The following is a 23,406-nucleotide window of genomic DNA, read 5'->3' as shown; positions in this document are numbered from 1 at the left end:
ACCTGGTGCAGTGACCTGTAGTGAAAGGGTGCATGAACCTTTTCACGCAGGCTGCAATGGCAGGCCTGCAGATAAACTTAGCATGGGCTCCACATGGGTGGCACAATACATGCTGCAGCCCATGGGGAACACCTGGTGCCCCAATGCCCTGGGTACCTAAGTACCATATACTTGAGACTTACATGGGGGCACCAGAATGCCAAATGTGTGGTGTGTGTAAGTCCTAAGCAACCAAATTTAGAGGGAGAGAGCACAATCAGTGCGGTCCTGGTTAGCAGGATCCCAGTAAAAACAGTCAAAACACACTGACAGCAGGAAAAAAGTGGGGGTAGCCATGCCAAAAGGAGGGTACTTTCCTACACCCAGCACCAGAGCTAATGGGTCAGGGTGTCCTACCCTGGCCCCTTTTCTTATTTTTTTACTTTTTTTTCAGGGACTTGTTGAGGTGTGGTCAGTCAATCAGATCTCTGTACAAGATCAGGAGGGGTCACGGATCTTTTGCGTCCCTATATATACAAATTTGAATTTCTTTGATATTCCAAACTTTTTTTCAAGGAATCATCGAATTCCTTTTCTCTTTGGATGAGAGCAGCCATTTCTGCCTCGGTTTCGACTTCTTTCTTTCGATGTCTTGTGCCCGTAGGTCTGCCTCATCCTACGTCAAAGTTTTCCTTTCTGTCGCTGTGGCTACCAGCGTCTTTAATGCTCTGGCCTTGTCCCTCGCTCCTTTGTGGTCGTTTGTTGGTTCTTTCAACTACACTTTCGGGCCTTGGGTATCCTTTGGTCGGGATTCTCTCGGCTCTTTTTGTTTTTACTGACCTGTGGTCACCTTTGTTTTCGGCACCGAGGCTGCTTTTGTTGTCTTGTCAGAGGGTGTAGGGTCTGAGCCTTTTGACTGTCTTACCTTCTTCCTTTCTATGTCCTTCGACCCCTTCTTTTGTGGTTGGATCTTTTCTATTTGTGGATACAATATCTTGATGTCTGTCGCCCTTCTCGCTGTTTCAGCCTCTTCCACACTCTCCTGGTCATTGCTCGAGAGGCCTAGGTCCTGGAGAGACTCCTCTTTCTGGTACATGGTGTAGTGTTCCAGTCTTTGCCTGTGTACGAACTCTGCGCAGGCCTTGCAGACTTCGTCCCTGTGGTCTTTGGGCAGGCAAGGGTTGCAGACCTCGTGGGCGTCCCTTTGTGAGAACTTGTGGTGGTACTTTAGGCAAAACTTAAAGAGGGTATTTTCCATGGCCCTTACTTGTCTGCTTTGTAATCATTATCCATCGGTGATGGGTCCGACTTCCTCCTCCGGTGACCCCGACCGGGTCCGCAGGTGTCTCTTTGCAGTGTCCCCCGACGGGCACGAGGTTGGTTCCCAGTGGTGTCCCCCAGTAGGGCACAGCGAGATCTCTCTTCTCCTCTTACCGCCCCTTTTGACATAGTCTCCCGAGCTTCCTTCTTTTGTTAAGAACCTTTAAAAAATCTGTATTTCAAAAAACAAATTCAGAGCTCCTTTGTCTTGCTTCCTGACGCAACGGCAGGAAAAAGAATCTGAAGATGGAAGCCACGCACTGGAAATTCCGGGGTGCCTTCTGACATCACACAGAGGATGGACTGAGCACCAAGTGGTGGTCTACAACGCCCCCCCCCCAAAAAAAAAGAGACTAGAACACAACTTTACCGACCCAACCACTAGAGGCCAGAATAATGCACAGCATGTGAATCCAGAAAAGGATTCATGCTGCAAACCCACTGGCTCAAATTAAGCACTGGTGGAACCCCAGAAGAGCGTCACTGAAGGACACAGAAGGACCGGGGAGCATGGAAGGGAGTCAATCCTTGTACGCAGCGGTGGCTCCTCTGCTATGGCGAAGGAGCATCGCACCCCAGCCAGCAGCAGCCACTGCAAACCGGAAACAACGAAAGGATAATAAGCGACTTTTATTATCCTTTCGTTGTTAAAGGGGCGGGGCATTGGGGATGACGGAGGCAAGGGGAGTGGACTGTGCAATCCCCTCAGTGCACGTGTGATTGGCTGGCGTTAGCTGGCCGCCTTGGGCCAGCCAAACACACATGCGCACTGTGCTCTCTCCAGCCTGACACTGTGTTGCCAATCTTGACGCTCTAAGCAGCGTCAGGATTGGCCGCAGGAGAGGCTGGGGGCCTGTGATGCCTGCTGAGGAGACGGAGGAATGCCACGCAGGTAAGTTTTTTTATATTATTAATATTCCAAGCCCCCCATCCACTGTGCACCGCGCCGCACCTTGTAATCCCCGCGAGTCGCGACTGCTTGTACGAGTAAGGCAAGTGCTCTGCCATGTCAGTGTGCATGACATGGTGCCAGTTCCTAGGCTGCTGCCTTACAGAAGAAAGATGGCATCCAGATAACAACAGCCAATTCTCAGCTCACTGAAGTGTACAATAGCAGAAGAGATTGCTGTGGACCTGTAGGTAACAACGCACAATCCCATGGGGCTAACTCCGCATTCTACCCATGGCAGACTCATAACATCAGCATTGAGACATGTGATGCAGCAGCGCCTATTGTTCAAGCGCCAAAGGACACTTCTGCTTGTAGTTGGCGCTATGGCACTAGCTGTTATTAATGAATGCCCTAAATCAGCACCTGTTCAGCTTGTCTGTCAGGAGCTTCGCCGCCTTCTCCTTGGAATCGAAGACTTCTAGGATGACGACGATGTCGTAACGCAGAACAATCTGGAAAAAAAACAAGCGGGGCGTAAGATTGAGGCACAAACCGCTGACAGAACTCTCACAACGTACACCTTTTTATACATCTTGGGCACATTGTCTTTTTTTTAAACTTTAAGAGACAGAAAACCAAAAAGGAGTGTAAGGGATGTTTGAGGTATTTTCCATCGAGCATAATTACTCTGCGTCGCATTCCACTCCATTGTTTTTCACAGGCTGTGCCATTACTGGGAAAGAAGGCCTTGTGCAAATCTGATGTGGTCCTGGCTTTAAAGGGCCACGTCAGGGATGTCTTAACGATTGTAGGGCACGGGCCTAACTGTTTTGGAGGCCCCTGTTCGCAACCGTTTTGAATTTCTGATCCAATTTCAGCTCTCTTGTGCCCTCTTTGGAGGTCACTGACAGTGCACTGGGGCCCTCGTCCAACTCTAGGGGCCAGATGTAGCAAAACTAGGTTTTGCGACTCGGAAATTGCGACTCCTAGCGACTCGCAATTTCCGAGTCGCAAAACCATATGCAGAAAGGTGTCTCAGACACCTTCTGCGAGTCGCTATGGGGTCGCAAAGACCCACCTCATTAATATTAATGAGGTGGGTCGCAATTTGCGCCCCCATAGCGACTCTGGGCACTTACGGGGATGGTGGCCTGCTGGAGACAGCAGACCACCATGTCCATGACTGCTTTTAAATAAAGCAGTTTTTTTTTTCCAAGTGTAGCCCGTTTTCCTTAAAGGAAAACGAGCTGCACTTAGGAAAAAAAACCAAAACCTTTAGTTTCGGATTTTTTCAGGGCAGGTAGTGGTCCCTTGGACCACTGCCTGCCCTGAAAAAATAATTTTGGGTCCAGTCACAAAGGGGTCCCATGGAGACCCCTTCCCGTTTGCGAGTGGGTTACCATCCATTTCAAGTGGATGGTAACTGCGACTTGAATTGCATACCACTGCGACTCGCAAATAGGAAGGGAACACCCCTTCCTATTTGCGACTCGGAAATGCATTTTGCGAGTCGGTTCCGACTCGCAAAATGCATTTCTGCAGAGCAAGCACGCGTTTGCGACTCGAAAACGGCGATTTTCGCCATTTGCGAGTCGCAAACAGTTTGCTACATCTGGCCCATAAACACAACATTTCTCTGCACAATGTCTGTTGGGCACAATGTCTGTAATGGCCTTTCACAGGTCACCAACATTAAACATAAATTCATGAAAAACAGCAACTTTAGCAGAACTGTTTGAGAAGCATTCAAGGTCATCGGGGCAAGACTCTGCGGGACAGAGCAGCCTATCTCAGGGGTCCCCGAAAGGCTGAGCCTGAGCCCATTTGCCCTGCCTTAAAGCGTCTCTGGGTCACGTGACCCAAACTGAGCGCCCCCTTGACCCCTGAACGGAAGCACCGGCAACCACAGACACGTTTCGGTCTCGTTAGGACTTAGAGAGGAGCAGTGTGGGCCTCTGTGCCTCAGGGAGCTTTGGGAGGGGGGTCTGGGGAGACACTTGCCCCTGGGAGGGGTGGGGGGGACGTTAGTGAGACGAATGTGCTGGGCAACAAGGACTTGAACCTGTGCATGGTGGATGAGGCCAAGCCTGGCACGTGGCAGTGCGGCTTCTGTGCCCACGCAGGGTACCATGGTGCAGAGGTGAAGGGTGAATTGTTTATTTTGCCAGGATGGATTTGAGTGGGGATGGTTCCTATCTGTAGTGAGGCAGTGAGTGGATAAAACAATGGAATAGAATGCACCCAGCACACTCACCAGAGATGACGATTAATCACGCATTTCTTTACAGCGCTTTTCTTTTCTTTACTGTGTGTAATCTATATGGGCCTAATTATGGGTGCCTCTGGTAATCCCAATGGGGGCCGTAATAGCTGTTATCAGCCCCATCACAATAAACAGGCGTTTCACACGGAGATCTCGACAGCTGCGTGAAACCCCACGGACACGCGTGAGAACCAGCACCAAAACACCGATGCTTGCGTGTTATTCACCAAACCCCTCACGCCTGGAATCACCCGGACCCCCAGTAACAATACTAGGGGTGGAGTAATAACCAAGATTCCTCCAGGCACTTGTAAGGACGCCTTGTTACAGACATTCCAGAATATGGTGATTATCTGTTAAGTGCAGCACTCAAGTGCACTGTTCGATTGATGACTTGTCAATTTAGCCCATGTCAGGAGGGTGACCTTCAGATGGCTCTGCCTTTTCAACCAACGGGACAAAGAATTCTGAGATATTTAGGGGCATATTTATACGTTTTGGTGCAAAACAACACTAACGCAGTTTTGCACCAAAAAGTTTTGCACTGGCTTGCACCATTTCTGGGCACCAGCCGGGCACCATATTTATGGATGGTGCAAGCCGACGCAAAGAGTGAATTAGCGTAAGAAGGTAGATGGGGTTTTGCACCAAAAAATGACGCTAGGCTGGTTACAGTAAAAAAAAATGACTCTAACGAGCTTAGCGCATGGCCATTGCACCCAGTGCCATGTAGGGGGGCCCTTTTCAGTGTCCTTAATGGCACTTTAAAAAATAAAATAAAATATAATACTTACTTGTACTTACGTATCCTTACCTGGGATGGGGTCCCCCATCCTCCGCTGTCCCTCTGGTGTGGGTGGGGATGTCCTTGGGGCCTGAAGAGGTCACCTGCGGGCTTATTCCATGGTGTTCCACCATGGAAATAGGCCCACAGGTCCCCTAATGCCTGCCCTGACCCAGGTGTTAAATAATGGTGCAAAGCAAGTGGGCGGGGTGACTAAAGACAGCATCCTAGGCAGAAGTGGGCAGGATGACTAAAGACAGGACCTTAGGTAGAAATGGGTAGAAGTGGGCAGTGTGACAAAAAAAAACAGCATCTTAGGTAGAAGTGGGCAGGGTGACTAAAGACAGCATCATAGGCAGAAGTGGGCAGGGTGACTAAAGACAGCATCTTAAGCAGAAGTGGGCAGGGTGACTAAAGACAGCATCTTAGGTAGAGCCCGCATCTTAGGCAGAAGTGGGCAGGGCGACTAAAGACAGCATCTTAGGCAGGAGTGGGCAGGGTGACTAAAGACAGCATCATAGGCAGAAGTGGGCAGGGTGACTTAAGACGGCATCTTAGGTAAACACACAGCATCTTAGGTAGAGGTGGGCAGGGTGACTTAAGACAGCACCTAGGCAGAAGTGTGTAGGGTGACTAAAGACAGCATCTTAGGTAGAGACAGCATCTTAGGTAGAAGTGGGCAGGGTGACTAAAGACAGCATCTTAGGCAGGAGTGGGCAGGGCGACTAAAGACAGCATCTTAGGCAGAAGTGGGCAGGGCGACTAAAGACAGCATCTTAGGCAGGTGTGGGCAGGGCGACTAAAGACAGCATCTTAGGTAGAGACAGCATCTTAGGTAGAGGTGGGCAGGGTGACTAAAGACAGCATCTTAGGTAGAGACAGCATCTTAGGTAGAAGTGGGCAGGGTGACTAAAGACTGCATCTTAGGTAGAGACAGCATCTTAGGCAGAAGTGGGCAGGGCAACTAAAGACAGCATCTTAGGCAGAAGTGGGCAGAATGACTAAACACAGCATCTTAGGTAGAGACAGCATCTTAGGCAGAAGTGGGCAGGGCGACTAAAGACAGCATATTAGGCAGAAGTGGGGAGGGCAACTAAAGACAGCATCTTAGGTAGAGACAGCATCTTAGGCAGAAGTGGGCAGGGTGACTAAAGACAGCATCTTAGGTAGAGACAGCATCTTAGGCAGAAGTGGGCAGGGTGACTAAAGACAGCATCTTAGGTAGAAGTGGGCAGGGTGACTAAAGACAGCATCTTAGGCAGGAGTGGGCAGGGCGACTAAAGACAGCATCTTAGGTAGAGACAGCATCTTAGGCAGAAGTGGGCAGGGCGACTAAAGACAGCATCTTAGGCAGAAGTGGGCAGGGTGACTAAACACAGCATCTTAGGTAGAGACAGCATCTTAGGCAGAAGTGGGCAGGGCGACTAAAGACAGCATCTTTGGCAGAAGTGGGCAGGGCAACTAAAGACAGCATCTTAGGTAGAGACAGTATCTTAGGTAGAGGTGGGCAGGGTGAATAAAGACAGCATCTTAGGTAGAGACAGCATCTTAGGCAGAAGTAGGCAGGGTGACTAAAGACAGCATCTTAGGTAGAGACAGCATCTTAGGCAGAAGTGGGCAGGGTGACTAAAGACAGCATCTTAGGTAGAGACAGCATCTTAGGCAGGAGTGGGCAGGGCGACTAAACACAGCATCTTAGGTAGAGACAGCATCTTAGGCAGAAGTGGGCAGGGCGACTAAAGACAGCATCTTAGGCAGAAGTGGGCAGGGTGACTAAGGGTGACTAAAGACAGCATCTTAGGTAGAGAGCATCTTAGGCAGAAGTGGGCAGGGCGACTAAAGACAGCATCTTAGGCAGAAGTGGGAAGGATGACTAAACACAGCATCTTAGGTAGAGACAGCATCTTAGGCAGAAGTGGGCAGGGCGACTAAAGACAGCATCTTAGGCAGAAGTGGGCAGGGCAACTAAAGACAGCATCTTAGGTAGAGACAGCATCTTAGGTAGAGGTGGGCAGGGTGAATAAAGACAGCATCTTAGGTAGAGACAGCATCTTAGGCAGAAGTAGGCAGGGTGACTAAAGACAGCATCTTAGGCAGGAATGGGCAGGGCGACTAAAGACAGCATATTAGGTAGAGACGGCATCTTAGGCAGAAGTGGGCAGGGCGACTAAAGACAGCATCTTAGGCAGAAGTGGGCAGGGCGACTAAACACAGCATCTTAGGTAGAGACAGCATCTTAGGCAGAAGTGGGCAGGGCAACTAAAGACAGCATCTTAGGCAGAAGTGGGCAGGATGACTAAACACAGCATCTTAGGTAGAGACAGCATCTTAGGCAGAAGAGGGCAGGGCGACTAAAGACAGCATCTTAGGCAGAAGTGGGCAGGGCAACTAAAGACAGCATCTTAGGTAGAGACAGCATCTTAGGTGGAGGTGGGCAGGGTGAATAAAGACAGCATCTTAGGTAGAGACAGCATCTTAGGCAGAAGTGGGCAGGGTGACTAAAGACAGCATCCTAGGTAGAGACAGCATCTTAGGCAGAAGTGGGCAGGGTGACTAAAGACAGCATATTAGGTAGAGACGGCATCTTAGGCAGAAGTGGGCAGGGCGACTAAAGACAGCATCTTAGGCAGAAGTGGGCAGGGCGACTAAACACAGCATCTTAGGTAGAGACAGCATCTTAGGCAGAAGTGGGCACGGCAACTAAAGACAGCATCTTAGGCAGAAGTGGGCAGGATGACTAAACACAGCATCTTAGGTAGAGACAGCATCTTAGGCAGAAGTGGGCAGGGTGACTAAAGACAGCATCTTAGGTAGAGGTGGGCAGGGTGAATAAAGACAGCATCTTAGGTAGAGACAGCATCTTAGGCTGAAGTGGGCAGGGTGACTAAAGACAGCATCTTAGGTAGAGACAGCATCTTAGGCAGAAGTGGGCAGGGTGACTAAAGACAGCATATTAGGTAGAGACGGCATCTTAGGCAGAAGTGGGCAGGGCGACTAAAGACAGCATCTTAGGCAGAAGTGGGCAGGGCGACTAAACACAGCATCTTAGGTAGAGACAGCATCTTAGGCAGAAGTGGGCACGGCGACTAAAGACAGCATCTTAGGCAGAAGTGGGCAGGATGACTAAACACAGCATCTTAGGTAGAGACAGCATCTTAGGCAGAAGTGGGCAGGGCGACTAAAGACAGCATCTTAGGCAGAAGTGGACAGGGCAACTAAAGACAGCATCTTAGGTAGAGACAGCATCTTAGGTGGAGGTGGGCAGGGTGAATAAAGACAGCATCTTAGGTAGAGACAGCATCTTAGGCAGAAGTGGGCAGGGTGACTAAAGACAGCATCCTAGGTAGAGACAGCATCTTAGGCAGAAGTGGGCAGGGTGACTAAAGACAGCATCTTAGGTAGAGACAGCATCTTAGGCAGAAGTGGGCAGGGCAACTAAAGACAGCATCTTAGGTAGAAGTGGGCAGGGCGACTAAAGACAGCATCTTAGGTAGAGACAGCATCTTAGGCAGAAGTGGGCAGGGCGACTAAAGACAGCATCTTAGGTAAAGACAGCATCTTAGGCAGAAGTGGGCAGGATGACTAAAGACAGCATCTTAGATAGAGACAGCATCTTAGGCAGAAGTGGGCAGGCAGGAGACGTGGGTTGTGGAAACAGCGCCGATACATAGAGAGAATTGGCTTTCTGGGGTGCCCCGTTGGAAGATGCTGGCCAAGGACAAGTGTCCCCTTTGCCGATGCTGTGGAGTGTCTCAGCCGAGTGGCCTGTGTGGTGCACCGTAGCTTCTTGCCCTCCTGCATGCCATAGTGGACACTTCTTGCACACTGTTCTCTTGCCACCACACTGAAACAGTTTGGACACAGAGAGGCTGAACAGAGCAGGTGGCACCTAAAGTCCTTCCTGTATGAATAAGGGATCTCTTCAGAGCACTTTTTGTCCCCCGTGACTTGAAACCCCGAGAAGCGACCATAGCAACAGATGCGGTCGCTGTGTGGGGCAGTAGACGTGGAAGCGCCTGGAATTGAGGTGAGGAAACAAAAAGCTAGATTTACAACAAACTGGTGAGGGATGTGCCATATTTACAAGACTGCTGTGCACCCCTGCGCTAAATTTAGCTGCAACGCCAACCCAGGCATCCTTGAACCATAGTGCAAGCGTGTCTGCATTGTGGGGATTGATTGTTTATGTGCAGGAAGGTGTCCCTTTCTGCACATTCACAATCATTCATGGCGGATTTGCATTCTGCAGCACACATAGAAAAAGCGAAAACAAGGAGAAATGAAAGCATTTCTCCTTGTTGTGCCATGTTAACGCCACCCCTGGGATGGCATTAGTTGTTGGCGCTGCCACAGATTTACGGATCATTGTAAATCTGGGGCAGCTTCAAAAGCAATGGGTGTTGCAGTGGAACGCCCACAATACCCACTGCACGCACCTCTGATGCAGAAAACTGTGTCAGGGGAGTATATTTACAAGATGGCGTTAAGCCACAAAAAGGGGCTTAGCGCTACCTTGTAAATGTGCGTAATGCACAGCGCCAGTGGAGCGTCACAAAAAGTGATGCTCTGGTTGCGGCTATGGGGCTTGTAAATATGCCCCAATGTTTTCTGGACGTGTGAGTTTGTTGTTTGGTAAATAGCAGCAGGATGCTGTCTGGTCAACTACAGTCCTGTGTTTACTCTCATAAATTGGGTAAAATTAGCCGGGTGTTAGCGGCTTGTGAGCTGAAACGCTGCAAAGCTGTTACCATGGTTACAGGAAAATATGTCAAATGGGATGAAAATTTGAGGCAAATAATTATACAGTCCTGTTTTAGAGGGTCTAAAATATAGGGCCAGATTTAAAAGGACTTATTGCCACTGCAGCGTCACGTTTTGTCACCCTCCGGTGGCGCTAACCACTGCTCTATATTTACAGGGAGGTGTAACGCCACTTTTTGTGGCTTTACGCCTCCTTGTAAATATGGGCCCCTCTGACTCAGTTTTCTTTGTCAGAGGGGCGTGCAATGGTTGTTGTTGTGGGCGTACCATCGCAACACCTATTGCTTTTGATGCTACCTCAGATTTTCGAGAAATTGTGAATCTGTGGCAGAGCCAAAAACTAACGCAACCCCAGGGGTGGCGTTAGCACGGCAAAACCAGGAGGAATGATTTTATGCCTCCTCGTTTTTTTCTTTTTCTATGTGTGCTGCATTATGCAAAATGCCATGGATGATTGTTTATGTGCAGGAAGGTGTCCCTTCCTGCACATAAACAATCATTCAAAAATGACGCTTTGGTACTTTTATGCATTCTGCAGCACACATAGAACTGCCATAATCGTCATTCTATATTGTTTATGTGCAGGAAGGGACACCTCCCTGCACATATCACTCCCCTCAATGTAGACAACCTTGCACTATGGTGCAAAGATGACTGCATTGGTGCAGGCAGTTTAATTTAGCGCCGGCGTAGGGGGAAACGCTGCCATGCGTTTCAGAACTGATGTGGCACTGCTGGTGTGGTGCAGCACAGCGCTGTGCCAGTTTCTTGTAAATCTGGCCCGTAGTGTGCAGTAATAGAGTAAAGGGAAGTTTTTTGACAACTTCAAATCGGGGTGGAGTTAGCTTAATATGACAGCAGGTTCCGCCCTCCTCATCCAGGTCACAGCACACACCTTCTCATCCCTGACCTGACGCGTAGGCAGCTGTGACCCACCAAGTCCTACCTCCAACACACAAGTATGGAATTAGGATGCAGACCCCACTGTCCTTGCCCCTTGGAGGTGAAGTCACACCCCTGATACCCACCGTTCAAGTCCCAGGATGTCACATCACTGAAAGGGACCATACAGGAAGTAATGTTAGGTATTGACTTCACTCTATGCGCCTCTTCAAAGAGGTCATCTGCCTACTTACCCATGTACCCTACAATGCAAATCCCAGGAAGTGACATCACTGAATAGGACTCACGAGGGTCCTTCGAAGAGGTCATCTGCCTGCTTACCCACGTACTCTACAATGCAAATCCCAGGAAGTGACATCACAGAATAGAACTCACAAGGGTCCTTTGAAGAGGTCATCCACTTGCTTACCCATGTACCCTACAATGCAAATCCCAGGAAGTGACATCACTAAAATAGAACTCACAAGGGTCCTTTGAAGAGGTCATCCGCCTGCTTACCCATGTACCCTGCAATGCAAATCCCAGGAAGTGACATCACTAAATAGAACTCACAAGGGTCCTTTGAAGAGGTCATCCGCCTGCTTACCCACGTACCCTACAATGCAAATCCCAGGAAGTGACATCACTAAATAGGACTCACAAGGTTTGCTGTAGGTGCTCAGGCTGAATGGATACTGTAGATACAGACCCTGGTGCAGTGGTAGTTACAGAACAATATCCTGTGAGGTTCTTGTTTCAAAGTGAACCTGCCAGCTTACCACTCCCGGCAGCCAATGGACGCTGTTTCATGTGCTCAATGTCATTCATAAATGTTTGGATGGCCCTAGACATGTTGTGCCCTATATGTTAATTTTCAGGTTTCATGTTAGGATGACCAAGTATATACAGTGCTGGCTTTTTGCAGGCACAACCCCTTCTTTTATATTTTATTTAAGATGACAGCATTTCATATATTACATTGTGAAATGTTGCTTTACTGTACTTAAGTTGTGTTTTTTTAAGATTAGGCATTGCTCATTTCTTCAAGGTCAACTAACACATATGATTAAAATTAAATAAATACACATTAACCCTGGACCACAACATCAAGGACTTGGTGGTTGAATTAATCACGTTGCGTTCTTGGTTGAATTTACTCCAATACAAGCCGTTTCTTCATCCCTGTCTCTGCTCGACTTTATGTTGTGATGTGGCCAGAGCACTAGTCGGGGGTACACGCAGGTACACGGGTGTGGCAGTTCATCTCATGCTAAGTAATGTTATACCATGATATGGTTGTAGCACGTGTTATATGTCCTTTCAAATTAACTATCTTTTTAAACTCACAACAGGCTGTAACCATCAGCAGGGAGTGCTTGGACATTCATCTTACTCGTCGATGTAGGAAACTACCTTCTTTTTGGCATGGTTACCCCCACTTTTTGCCTTTTGTCAGCATGTTTTGACTATGTGCACTGGGATCCTGCTAAACAGGACCCCAGAGACTGTGCTCTCTCCATTTAAGCTTGGTTGCTTGGACCACAAACACCCCACATTTGGCATACTTGTGCCCCCTTATAAGTCCCTAGTATATGGTAACTGTTGCCAGTATTGGTTGTATGATTCCATGCACTCTGGGGGCTCCTGAGAGGACCCCCAGCATTGCTCCTGCTAACTTTCTGGGGTTTTCCGAGCAGCCCAAGCTGCTGCCACCCCTCAGACGGGTTTCTGCCCTCCTGCTGCTTGACCAGCTCAAACCCAGGAAGGCAGAAAAAAGGATTTTCTTTGGGAGAGGGGGGTAACACACCCTCCCTTTGGATATAGCTGTTACATGGCTTGGAAGGGGTAGCCTCCCCAAGCCACTTGTATGCTTTGAAGGGCACATTTGGTGCCGTCATTGCATAAACCAGTCTACACTGGTTTGGGACCTCCAGTCCCTGCTCTAGCGTGAAACTGGACAATAAAAAGGAGAGGATCCACTCCCCTGTCTATCACCACCCCAGGTGTGGTGCCCAGAGCTCCTCCAGATGGCCCCTTGATTCTGCCTTCTTGAATCCAAGGTGGGCAGAGGCCTCTGGGAGCATCTGATTGGCCATGTCAGGCAGGTGACGTCACAGCCCCCTACTGATAGGGTGTTACCTGGCTAAGTGGGCAGTCTCCCTTCCAGGGCTATTTAGGGTCTCCCTCTTGGGTGGGTCCTCAGGTTCCATGTACAAGACTCCAGCAGGACTCCTCTGCAACGTTTACATCAACTTCTGGCCACTGGAACCGCAACTGGACTCCACAGGAACCTACAATCTGCAGCTACAGTGACGACTCTGCTCTGCAACATTGTTTCTCTGTCTCCTTCCTGCAACTGTAACATTTACCCAGCTGTGCATCCTCTGAGGATTGCAAGTCTTCAGTCTGCACAAGAAGCAAGAAAGAATTTCCCTTGGAGTGAAGGAGTCACTTCCCTGCATCCGCAGGCACCAACTGCAACGATGACCGGCTGCTGGGATCTCTTCTCATCTTGAGCTGCATGGATCCTGCATCATGGGTGGTGATCTGCAGTGGTCCTCTTGGTCCTCTCTGCCAGCTGTCCAACTTTGGTGGAGGTAAACCCTTGCCTTCCCACGCAGGACAGTACCCCCATGCACTGCATATCTTGCAGCTGCCATGGCTTGTTTGCATCTTCTCCGAGGGTACTTCAGGCAAGGTGTAGCTCCAGCCCCCAGCACTATATCCTGCGAAGCATAGCCTCCTGCGTGGTTCTCCAGCGGTGTGGGATCCTCTTTTGTAGTTCTGTGTGGGCTCCTTCTGCGACTCCTGTGTCCCCGTCCTGTGGGACTGCTGTGGGTGCTACCTCTGCTCCTGTGGACTCTCTGCGACGCTGAGGGTCCCCTGTGACTCCCCCCCACCCCCGGGTTGAATCCTCCTGGGCTCTGCTGGTCCCATGCAGCACCTCTTTTCCACTAAACGCAAGTTTGCCTTTGCCAAGGCTTGTTGGTGGAATTCCTGCTCCGACACCCATCTGAAATCTTCCTTCTAGCGTGAGGTTTCATCTGCATCCATCAGGAACTCTTCTCCGGCTCCAGGGCTGCAGTGCTGACCTGTTCTTCAGAGCCGCCGACCAACTCCTTCATCCAGGTGGGTAGTAGCTCCTACTCCTCCTGGACTCCACTGTGACACTTGGACTTGGTCCCCTCTCTCCACAGGTCTTCTTTCTTCAGGAATCGACCGCTGGTTTTCTTGCAGTCTTCTCCGGGCGTCTACTTTTTCTTCTTTTCCTCCTTTTGGGTGGTTTGGGGAAAATCCAGTGTTTTACTCCTGCACTCCTGGTCGCTGGGGGGTACAGTGTTACTTACCTTTGTGCTAGTGTGATACCCCCGCTTTCCTCCACACATTTTACTTACCTAGTTGGGGGCACCTTGTTCACATTCCATTTGTTCAGTATATGGTTTGTGCTCCCCCTAGGGTCTCTATTGGTTATTGCAGTGTTTTCAAACCTTTTCTCTGCCTCTTTCTGGTTGCTAATGTATATGTTTAGTGTGTTACTTACCCCCTAAGGGTGGGTTACCTGTCTAGTATTTTGTGGTGATTTGTTCCAACAATAAAGTACCTTTATTTTTGTAACACTGAGTGTTTTCTTTCACGTTTGTGAGTACTGTGTGACTACAGTGGTATTGCATGAGCTTTGCATGTCTCCTAGATAAGCCTTGGCTGCTCACCCACAGATACCTCTAGAGAGCCCGGCTTCTAGGCACTGCCTACACATCACTGAGCGGGGATACCTGGACCTGGTATAAGGTCATAACTCCATAGGTGCTCACCACACACCAGGCCGGCCTCCTACAGTCGATTCCTGGCTTTCATGAATGAGCCTTACATCCTCCGCCTGTAACTACGGCCGCGCTGCGCCACGGGTTGTGCACAATAGAAACTTTACTTTTTCACAACGTTCTCAAAGGTGAACAAAACATCTTGCAACTTCCGCAGAGTGGGCAAGGCTTTTTGGAGACCGCACGAGAATATTCAAATGGACGCCGGATGTGGTTTTAAGAGTATGGATTGGGGGTTCTCACTTGCTTCTCTGAATAATTAACTCCTTGAGAAGTGGGCTTCAAAGCACTTTGTACCCCATGCGGCACTGGGACAGTTTCACCAGCAGTTACCGAAAACACCAACTGTGCCCCGATTGCGGAGTTTGCTGGTGTTACTACAATGACTCGGTGTATTTTGTCAGAGTACTCGCTGGTTGTGTATTTTTTGTAAGTAGGAGCCCGCACACTGGTGTAGGCATCGCTGCCCTTGCATCGTTCTGTGTTGTGTAAATACGGGACCGGTGACCACAGTCTGATGTGACTTCCTGCCTGGGTGAAGACATTAAATGAACAAACACTGAAACATCCTCACGTCAACAGAGAGACTTCCCCATAAGCTAGCGCGTCTCCGCTCTGAGGACTGTAGGGCTGGGGCAGAGCCCGTCACACATCACTTTCAGAGCATGAGCATGTCTGACGTGTGAATGAGTGCTCCCCACGCCTCTACCTCATGAGGACAATCTGACATGGCTGTCTCACAGCCCTGCCACACGTTGGGACTGAGATTGTGACTGACTTCTGGATTTGTCACTGACACCGCAATCCCTTACACCTTTAATGGGGAGCCTGACTTATGACTGACTTTTTGCCCAGCTTTACTGGGTATTAAAAGAGGGCCTGGTGACTGACTCTTCCCCACTGACAGACGTGAGTAACGCTACCAGGGCTTAGGAGACACTATGTGGGTGGGTGGAGGGGGAGGGATGGAGGGACCTGGACGGCTTGGAGAGGGCCAGTTGTCTGGGTTGGTTCTGAAAGTGAAAACACGAACTGAGGCCATGACACATGAAATCAGTCAACAAATGGCCTGAAACAATATGACACAGGCTTTAAAATTAAAACAAATGTACACATTTCCAACATGTCTCAGTGTCTCAACTAAGTACGTACGATTGTGTCACTGAATTGAGTGGCATTTATTGAAAGTATTTTAAAGAAATAAAACATTCAAGAATACTCCCACGCCCTGATAAAGTTGGCAAGAGCTGCCCAACATGTGTCCATTTGCCGTGGTCTCTGTATAGTCGATATCGTTATTAAACGTGAAACAGGATTACTTTCTATCAGCCCTGCAGAAGCGAGGTGCTCGAGGCGCACAGATCCGACCCTGAGTTACTTCAGTGTGCTCTCAGCCCGGACGGCTGAGGAAGCGGACACACAACCCAGTGAACTGCTGGGTCATAGGTCACACACATTGGTTAAATGGGAAAACCAAGGTTTAGGCGTGGGCGTAGGAAGTGTGGGGGACGCGGGGGATATGTCCCCCCCAGATTTTGGAGTGGGGGGGACACGGGGGACAAGGGTGGGGGGGACGAGGGGACAGAAGAATTTTCCCTTCTCTCCTGTATTTCGCAGGGCCATTAGCGCATGAAAGCGCTACCTATAATGGCCCTGCACTTGACCTGTGACCTGGCTCCAGGACACTTGCCCTCCTCCCTTTTGTTGTGCTGCAGCACACAAGGGATTCCTTCTCACCTTGCCACACAGCCCCCTGCAGTCTGCACTTCTGAGAACAAAGGGAGAAGAGAGGCCCTTTGTTGATTGCTGTCTGCATCCCGTCCCTCCTGAGCCCTACCCTTCCCTTCCCTTGAAAATCGAACCCTGAAGACAGCAGCAAGACTTCTGAAGATAAGGAGGTTTGGGTAATTAAATAAAGTATTGCCAAGTAACTCCCTTTCTTTTTAAATCCAGTGCTGTGTGGCAGAGTATCTCCCTTTCTAAAAACAGTATTGTTGAGTTACTGTGAGATGTGAGCAGGGCAGGCTTTAGCGCGCTAGTGGCACCCTGTGCGCAAATGTTTGTTAGGGCCCCCCTCTCTCTCACTCTCTTCTCTCCTCTGTCTCCAGCTTGCCTGCCCCAGTGCTAATTATTGTCCCCTAAGTTGACATCCTGCCCCCCCCCAACATTTCGGTCCCCTGTCTCTCCCTCAGCCTTCCTGGTATTTGTGAAAGCCTGCTCTGAAGGGCAAGGGCTGTCTGTAAATCTCATTTCCTGCCAATGGCCTGTGGATGCAAAGCCAGCACCGTGGCAGGTCACAGGCTTTACAGGACTTAACAGGCTGTGGTGGAACAGAGCCTGACACTGCTGGATAGACAGCGGAGAGACCAGCACACAGCATGGGTCCCAGGAAGAACCAGATGGCCTGAGAGATGGACAGGGCTAGGTAAGGCAGCAGGGCCAGCTCTAGGGCGATGCAACTGGTGCTGCTGCACTGGGTGCTGACTTAGGATGGGGGTGCTGTGTTTGCAAGTATATTGTGACTTTAAAAGCACCTGCTGGGTGTTCCTTGCCACCAACAGTTTCAGGCAACAATAAAAATCTCAAGATAATTCCGGTGATTAATGGTGTTCCTGGAGAGAGATTGAAGTTTTGTCTAGTCGGAGTTTTGACTCATCATAACGTACAGGGTTACTATGCCTGCTACAAAGAACGTCTACATGCAGATCACAAAGTGTATATAATGTGAATAGGTCAGTGAGTTACTGATTTTGTCCGATGCAGGAAAGTACCCTCTTTTTGGCATGGTTACCCCACTTTTTGCCTGTTGTCATTATGTTTTGACTGTGTTCACTGGGATCCTGCTAACCAGGACCCCAGTGCTCTCTCCCATTACATTTGGTTGTTTGGACCACACACACCCCACATTTGGCGTACTGGTGCCCCTTTTAATTCCCTAGTATATGGTACCCAGGTACCCAGGGCATTGGGGGATCAGGGGTGCCCCATGGGCTGCAGCATGCATTATGCCACCCATATGAGCCTATGTAAACTGTGTCTGCAGGCCTGTCATTGTAGCCTGCGTGAAAAGGTGCTTGCACCCTTTCACTTCAGGCACTGCACCAAGTCACTGTAAGTCACCCCTATGGCAGGCCCTCCTAGCCCCAGAGGGCAGGGTGCAAGTACCTATGTGTGAGGGCACCTCTGCAGGAGCAGAGGTGCCCCCAGAAACTCAGCTCCATTTTCCTGGACCTCGTGAGCGCGGGGAAGCCATTTTACGCGTGTACTGGACATAGGTCACCACCAGCTCCATAATGGCAACTCCGAAACCTGGGTATGTTTGGTAACAAACATGCCAGAATCATACCCCAATCCTATTGTTAGTATTGATTGTATGATTCCATGCACTTTGGGGGCTCCTTAGAGGATCCCCAGCATTGCTTTTATCAGCTTTCTAGGGTTTTCCGGGCAGCCCCCGCTTCTGCCACCCCTCAGACAGATTTCTGCCCTCCTTCTGCTGCTTGAGCAGCTCATGCCCAGGAAGGCAGAACAAAGGATTTCCTTTGGAAGAGGGAGGCAACACCCTCTCCCTTTGGAAATAGGTGTTACAAGGCTTGGGAGGGGTAGCCTCGCCAAGCTACCGGTATGCTCTGGATTGCATATTTGGTGCCCTCCTTGCATAAACCAGTCTGTACCAGTTCAGGGACCTCAGCCCCTACTCTGGTGCCAAACTGGACAATGGAAATGGGCGTAACCACTCCCCTGTCCATCACCACCCCAGGGGTGGTGCCTGGAGCTCCTCCAGGTGGCCACTTGATTCTGCCATCTAGAACCCAAGGTGGGCAGAGGCCTCTGTGAGCATCTGAGTGGCCAGGTCAGGCAGGTGACATCACAGCCCCCTCCTAGGTGGTCACCCTGCTAGGTGACCAATCCCCCTTTCTGGGCTATTTAGGATTTCCCTCTTCGGTGGGTCCTCAGATTCAATGTGCAAGATTCCAGCAGGACTCCTCTGCAATGTTTAGTTTGACTTCTGGCCACTGGAACCGCAACTGGACTTCACAGGAACCTACAATCTGCAGCTCCAGCAACGACTTCGCCCTGCAACATTGTTTCTCTGGCTCCTTCCAGCAACTGCAACATTTGCCCGGCTGTGCTTCCTCTGATGGCAGCAAGTCTTCATTCTGCATGAGAAGAAAGAAGGAAAATTCCTTGGAGTGAAGGAGTCACTTAGCTGCATCCGCAGGCACCAACTGCAACAACGACAGGCTGCGTGGATCTCCTCTCCTCTTGAGCTGCGTGGATCCTGAATCAGGGGTGGTAGTCTGGAGTGGTCTCCTTGGTCATCTCTACCAGCTGTCCAACTTTGGAGTTGGTAGGTCCTTGCCTTACCATGCAGGACAGTACCCCCATGCACCGCGTATCTTGCAGTTACCAAGGCCTGTTGTTATCTCCTCCAAGGGATCTTCAGGCTCCATGTGGCCCCAGCCCCCAGCACTCTTCTCTGTGAAGCACAGCCCTCAACGTGCTTCGCCTGCGACGTAGGACCTCTCTCCAGGTGTGCTGCGTGGGCCTCTCTGCAGCTCCTGGGCTCCTTGCCTGTAGGTCTTTTTTGGGGGCTGCCTCTCCTTCTCCAGACTCTCTGCCTTGCTGAGGGTCACCTGGGACTCCCCTCCATGGGTTGAGTCCCCCTGGACCTTGCTGGTCCCCGGCAGCTCCACTTTTGTCCTACTGCGGCATTTGTCTTTGCCAAGGCTTGCTGGTGGGTTTTCCACACCACAGACACTGCAATTCTTCATTCGGCCTGGGACATCGACTGCATCACCTAGGAACTCTTCATCTGCTCCAGTGCTGCATTGCTGACCGTCTTCGTCTCCCCATCCACCAACTCCTGCATCCACAGATGGGCGGGTAGTGGCTCCTGTCACAACCTGACACTCCTACGTAAACTGGATTTGGTCCCCTTATTTCCCAGGTCTTCCTCTTCCAGGATCCACCTCTAGTTTTTTGCAGTCTTGCCTGCGTTTTGCAATATTCTTCTCTGAAGTCCTTTTGGTGGGTTGGGAAAAAACAGTAACTTACCTCTTTTCTCATGGTCGCTGGGGGGCATTCTGTTACTTACCTTTGGGGTTTCCCAGTTCCCGCAGCTCTCCTCTACTGATTACACTTCCTTGCATGGGGACCCGGCTTTCGCATTCCACTTTTTAAGTATATGGTCTGGTCCCCTCTAGGCCTTCAGTGTTGCCTATTGCTTTTCACTGTTTTCTATTGCTTTTTATGCCAATTTCTGATTGCTACTGTACATATAACAGTGTGCTACTTACATCCTATTGGAGTATTGCCTATCTAGTTTTTTAGTGTTTGTGGTACTGTAATAAGGAACCTTTAATTTCGTAACACACATTTCTTTCATATGTGTAAGTGTTGTGGGACTACAGTGGTATTGCATGATCTTTGCATGTGTCGTAAATAAGTCTTGGCTGCTCAACCACAGCTACAGACACTGTCTACACTTCACTAATAAGGGGATACCTGGACCTGGTATAAGGTGATAATACCATAGGTACTCACCACACACCAGGCCAGCTTCCTACACCAGAGAGCTCCTTTTTTGTCACCTGCAATTTATAAATTAAAACTGAATATAGAACAGTGAGCAATGAACTCATCAAAGAGCTGCATGCAAACATCAAGGTATAGATTAGAGCGTCATGATTTGCCCCCACTTTTTGATTAACTTAATGTTGCAAAACAAGTTGATTTGAGCGTAAATCAATTCTTAATATTAAAGAGAGTCCCCAACCATGGTGTTATGTTTTTAATTCAGAGTTTGCGCTTCTCTAGATAAAGCACTCAAACTATACCTGCTACCAGTATGGATGACCTATGACACCAACACCTGCTAGTCCTCTGTCTTATGTAACATTTCATATCCACTGATTTACACATATATGATGATTGTCTCTGCGTAATGTCTGTGTGATATAAAGTGCTTTGAAACCCTAGACTGGTATGAGGGCTGAATGATGGAACAACACATACGTATATCATGCATGCCTTAGCATTGCGGTCTCAACAACGACCGCGTCTTTACTACTCATGCCCTTACAACAAATTGCTGTAAAAGAATGTTTGGTAAAGGAACATGCATGGTAAATTCTCCCCGCCCTGCCCCCTTACATCTGATACCATACTCCACCCTGCCCAATCACTTATAACTGCCCCTGCCCTAAACCCTAAACCTCCCGCCGTGAGCCCTAAAAGTAACCCTGCCCTGTCCTTAAAACTACCCAGCCCCCAGTATGAACCCTAAAACCTACCCTGAACTGCCCTAAAAACTACCTTGACGCCTCTGCCCCCCTGAACCCTAAAACCTACTCCGCTCTGTCCTAAATACTACATGACCCCCACCCTGTTCCCTAAACCCTACCCCACCATGCTAGCCCCCTATCTGTGGTAATGGCAGCGTGGTCAATGCATTGCATTGATTGCCTTGTAAGGGATATTTCCCGGTATGAGTGGTGCTATAAAACTAATGAAATGCATCTGAGAGAGAGTGGGGATGGATGGTAGTGAGGGAATCCGTGGCGGAGGTGGTCACTGGGGGGCACCATCAAACAATGTCGCACAGGGTGCCACCAGCACTAAGGCCGGCCCCGTCAGACAGCACAGCAGTTCACAGGAACGCGGCAGCACAGAGACTGCCACCTGACAATTAGACAAGGACCTAGCAGCAATCATAGGCCTTACTGGCCTTCACAGGCAGGCGGGGGGCCAGAGACTGACACAGCCTGACTAGAAAGAAAGCTCCTAACAGGCAGCACAGTGCATTGCAGGCAGCACAGGAATCGACAGGAAGCACTGCGCCCTGCAGGCAGTACATGCCTCTTAGGACTTCACACAGGCAAACAGCAGCACAGAGCTTGTCGCTGCCTAATAGGCAGCCAGGGGCCCAGCAGACAGGGAATTGATGGCCGCACAGGACTCGACTGGAGGCGACCGCCTCCTCCCAACGCCCCCCCCTCCCCCCCACGGCAACCCTTCTGGGTGCAAACTTTGTGCAGGCGGCCCACCTCAAGGTTGTCCCTGTCCCCCCCAGAAATGTTGTGTCTCCTACGCCCCTGTTTAGGCCCAGCCTTCAATATACTCAGGACAAGTGGAACTATGTGGTTTTCCAGCGTTTTTCACATAATTATGGATTTGTAGTATCAAGGATTTTTCTCATGATTTCATTGCATCATTGGGGTGTCGAGCTCAGTGGAGCTGGAACGTTTTTCAGAGTTTGGGGGGTGGGGGGTGGGGGCGGGGTGCTGCCATCAGTGTTATAGTACTGAAGTCACAGGGACTGGGAAAACTCCGAGTGTCACCCAAGTGTAACAAATGACCACGCCCACTCAGCAGGAGAGCGGTAAATGTGTGGTGAGCAGCGGTGGCGCATTACAGCGCACACTGCCACGGTGTGCATTACAGCGCACACTGCCACGGTGTGCATTACAGCGCACACTGCCACGGTGTGCATTACAGCGCACACTGCCGCGGTGTGCATTACAGCGCACACTGCCGCGGTGTGCATTACAGTGTGCATTACAGCGCACACTGCCACGGTGTGCATTACAGCGCACACTGCAGCGGTGGCGCATTACAGCGCACACTGCCACGGTGTGCATTACAGTGTGCATTACAGCGCACACTGCCACGGTGTGCATTACAGCGCACACTGCCGCGGTGTGCATTACAGCGCACACTGCCACGGTGTGCATTACAGCGCACACTGCCACGGTGTGCATTACAGCGCACACTGCCGCGGTGTGCATTACAGTGTGCATTACAGCGCACACTGCCGCGGTGTGTATTACAGCGCACAGTGCCGCGGTGTGCATTACAGCGCACAGTGCCGCGGTGTGCATTACAGCGCACACTGCCGCGGTGTGCATTACAGCGCACACTGCCGCAGTGTGCATTACAGCGCACACTGCCACGGTGTGCATTACAGTGTGCATTACAGCGCACAGTGCCACGGTGTGCATTACAGCGCACAGTGCCACGGTGTGCATTACAGCGCACACTGCCACGGTGTGCATTACAGCGCACAGTGCCAAATTGTGCATTACAGCGCACACTGCCACGGTGTGCATTACAGCGCACCGCACACTGCCTCAGTGTGAATTACAGCGCACACTGCCTCGGTGTGAATTACAGCGCACACTGCCACAGTGCGCATTACAGCGCACACTGCCACAGTGCGCATTACAGCCACGTTGTTGCAAATACATTACGAAAGCATTGTGTGGTCGCGCATTGTTACTTACACACAGCACATTTCCATTGGAATGGGCACCAAATTCGCACCGACCTGCGGGTTTACTGATAAAACAATAAAGCGCACAAATGATAGTGCGTGGAAATGGTCCTCAGCAAATATTCATCCTTTGAGCATCACCAAGGAAAGTGTCTGGAATTGTTGGGATCTTACAAAAATCTTTATGTCCATCACACTTTAGAATTATAAAAGATCTGCTTAATTTGTGCTTTACTAACTGTTGATATATTTTGAAATATGTGCACAGTTCATTTACAGGTATTTACATGCTCCCGTGTGTTAACCGGCATTTGACCTTTATCTTTAAAGGAACAGCAACTGTGACCCCCCAGCACACCTCCCCCCAGCGCCTGGGGTCGCGCTTCTCCTCAAATGCTTATTCCCTAGTCAGGTGAGGCAGCAGTCACA

At 50.0% G+C, this 23,406-nt stretch overlaps 1 protein-coding gene across 1 annotated transcript in view; it reads right to left on the bottom strand.

Moving 5' to 3' along the window:
• LOC138258839 (deoxyribonuclease gamma-like) overlaps positions 1–23,406 on the bottom strand; it is a 114,408-nt gene that overhangs the window by 45,108 nt on the left and 45,894 nt on the right. The window contains exon 3 of the mRNA XM_069206115.1: positions 2,615–2,703. Coding sequence (XP_069062216.1) covers positions 2,615–2,703 — 89 coding nt within the window. The remainder of the gene's footprint in view (positions 1–2,614; positions 2,704–23,406) is intronic.

The sequence above is a fragment of the Pleurodeles waltl genome, chromosome 9 (assembly GCF_031143425.1).
Source record: "Pleurodeles waltl isolate 20211129_DDA chromosome 9, aPleWal1.hap1.20221129, whole genome shotgun sequence".
In the NCBI taxonomy this organism is placed as follows: Eukaryota; Metazoa; Chordata; class Amphibia; order Caudata; family Salamandridae; genus Pleurodeles; species Pleurodeles waltl.
This window is presented reverse-complemented; position numbering and strand designations above follow the sequence as displayed.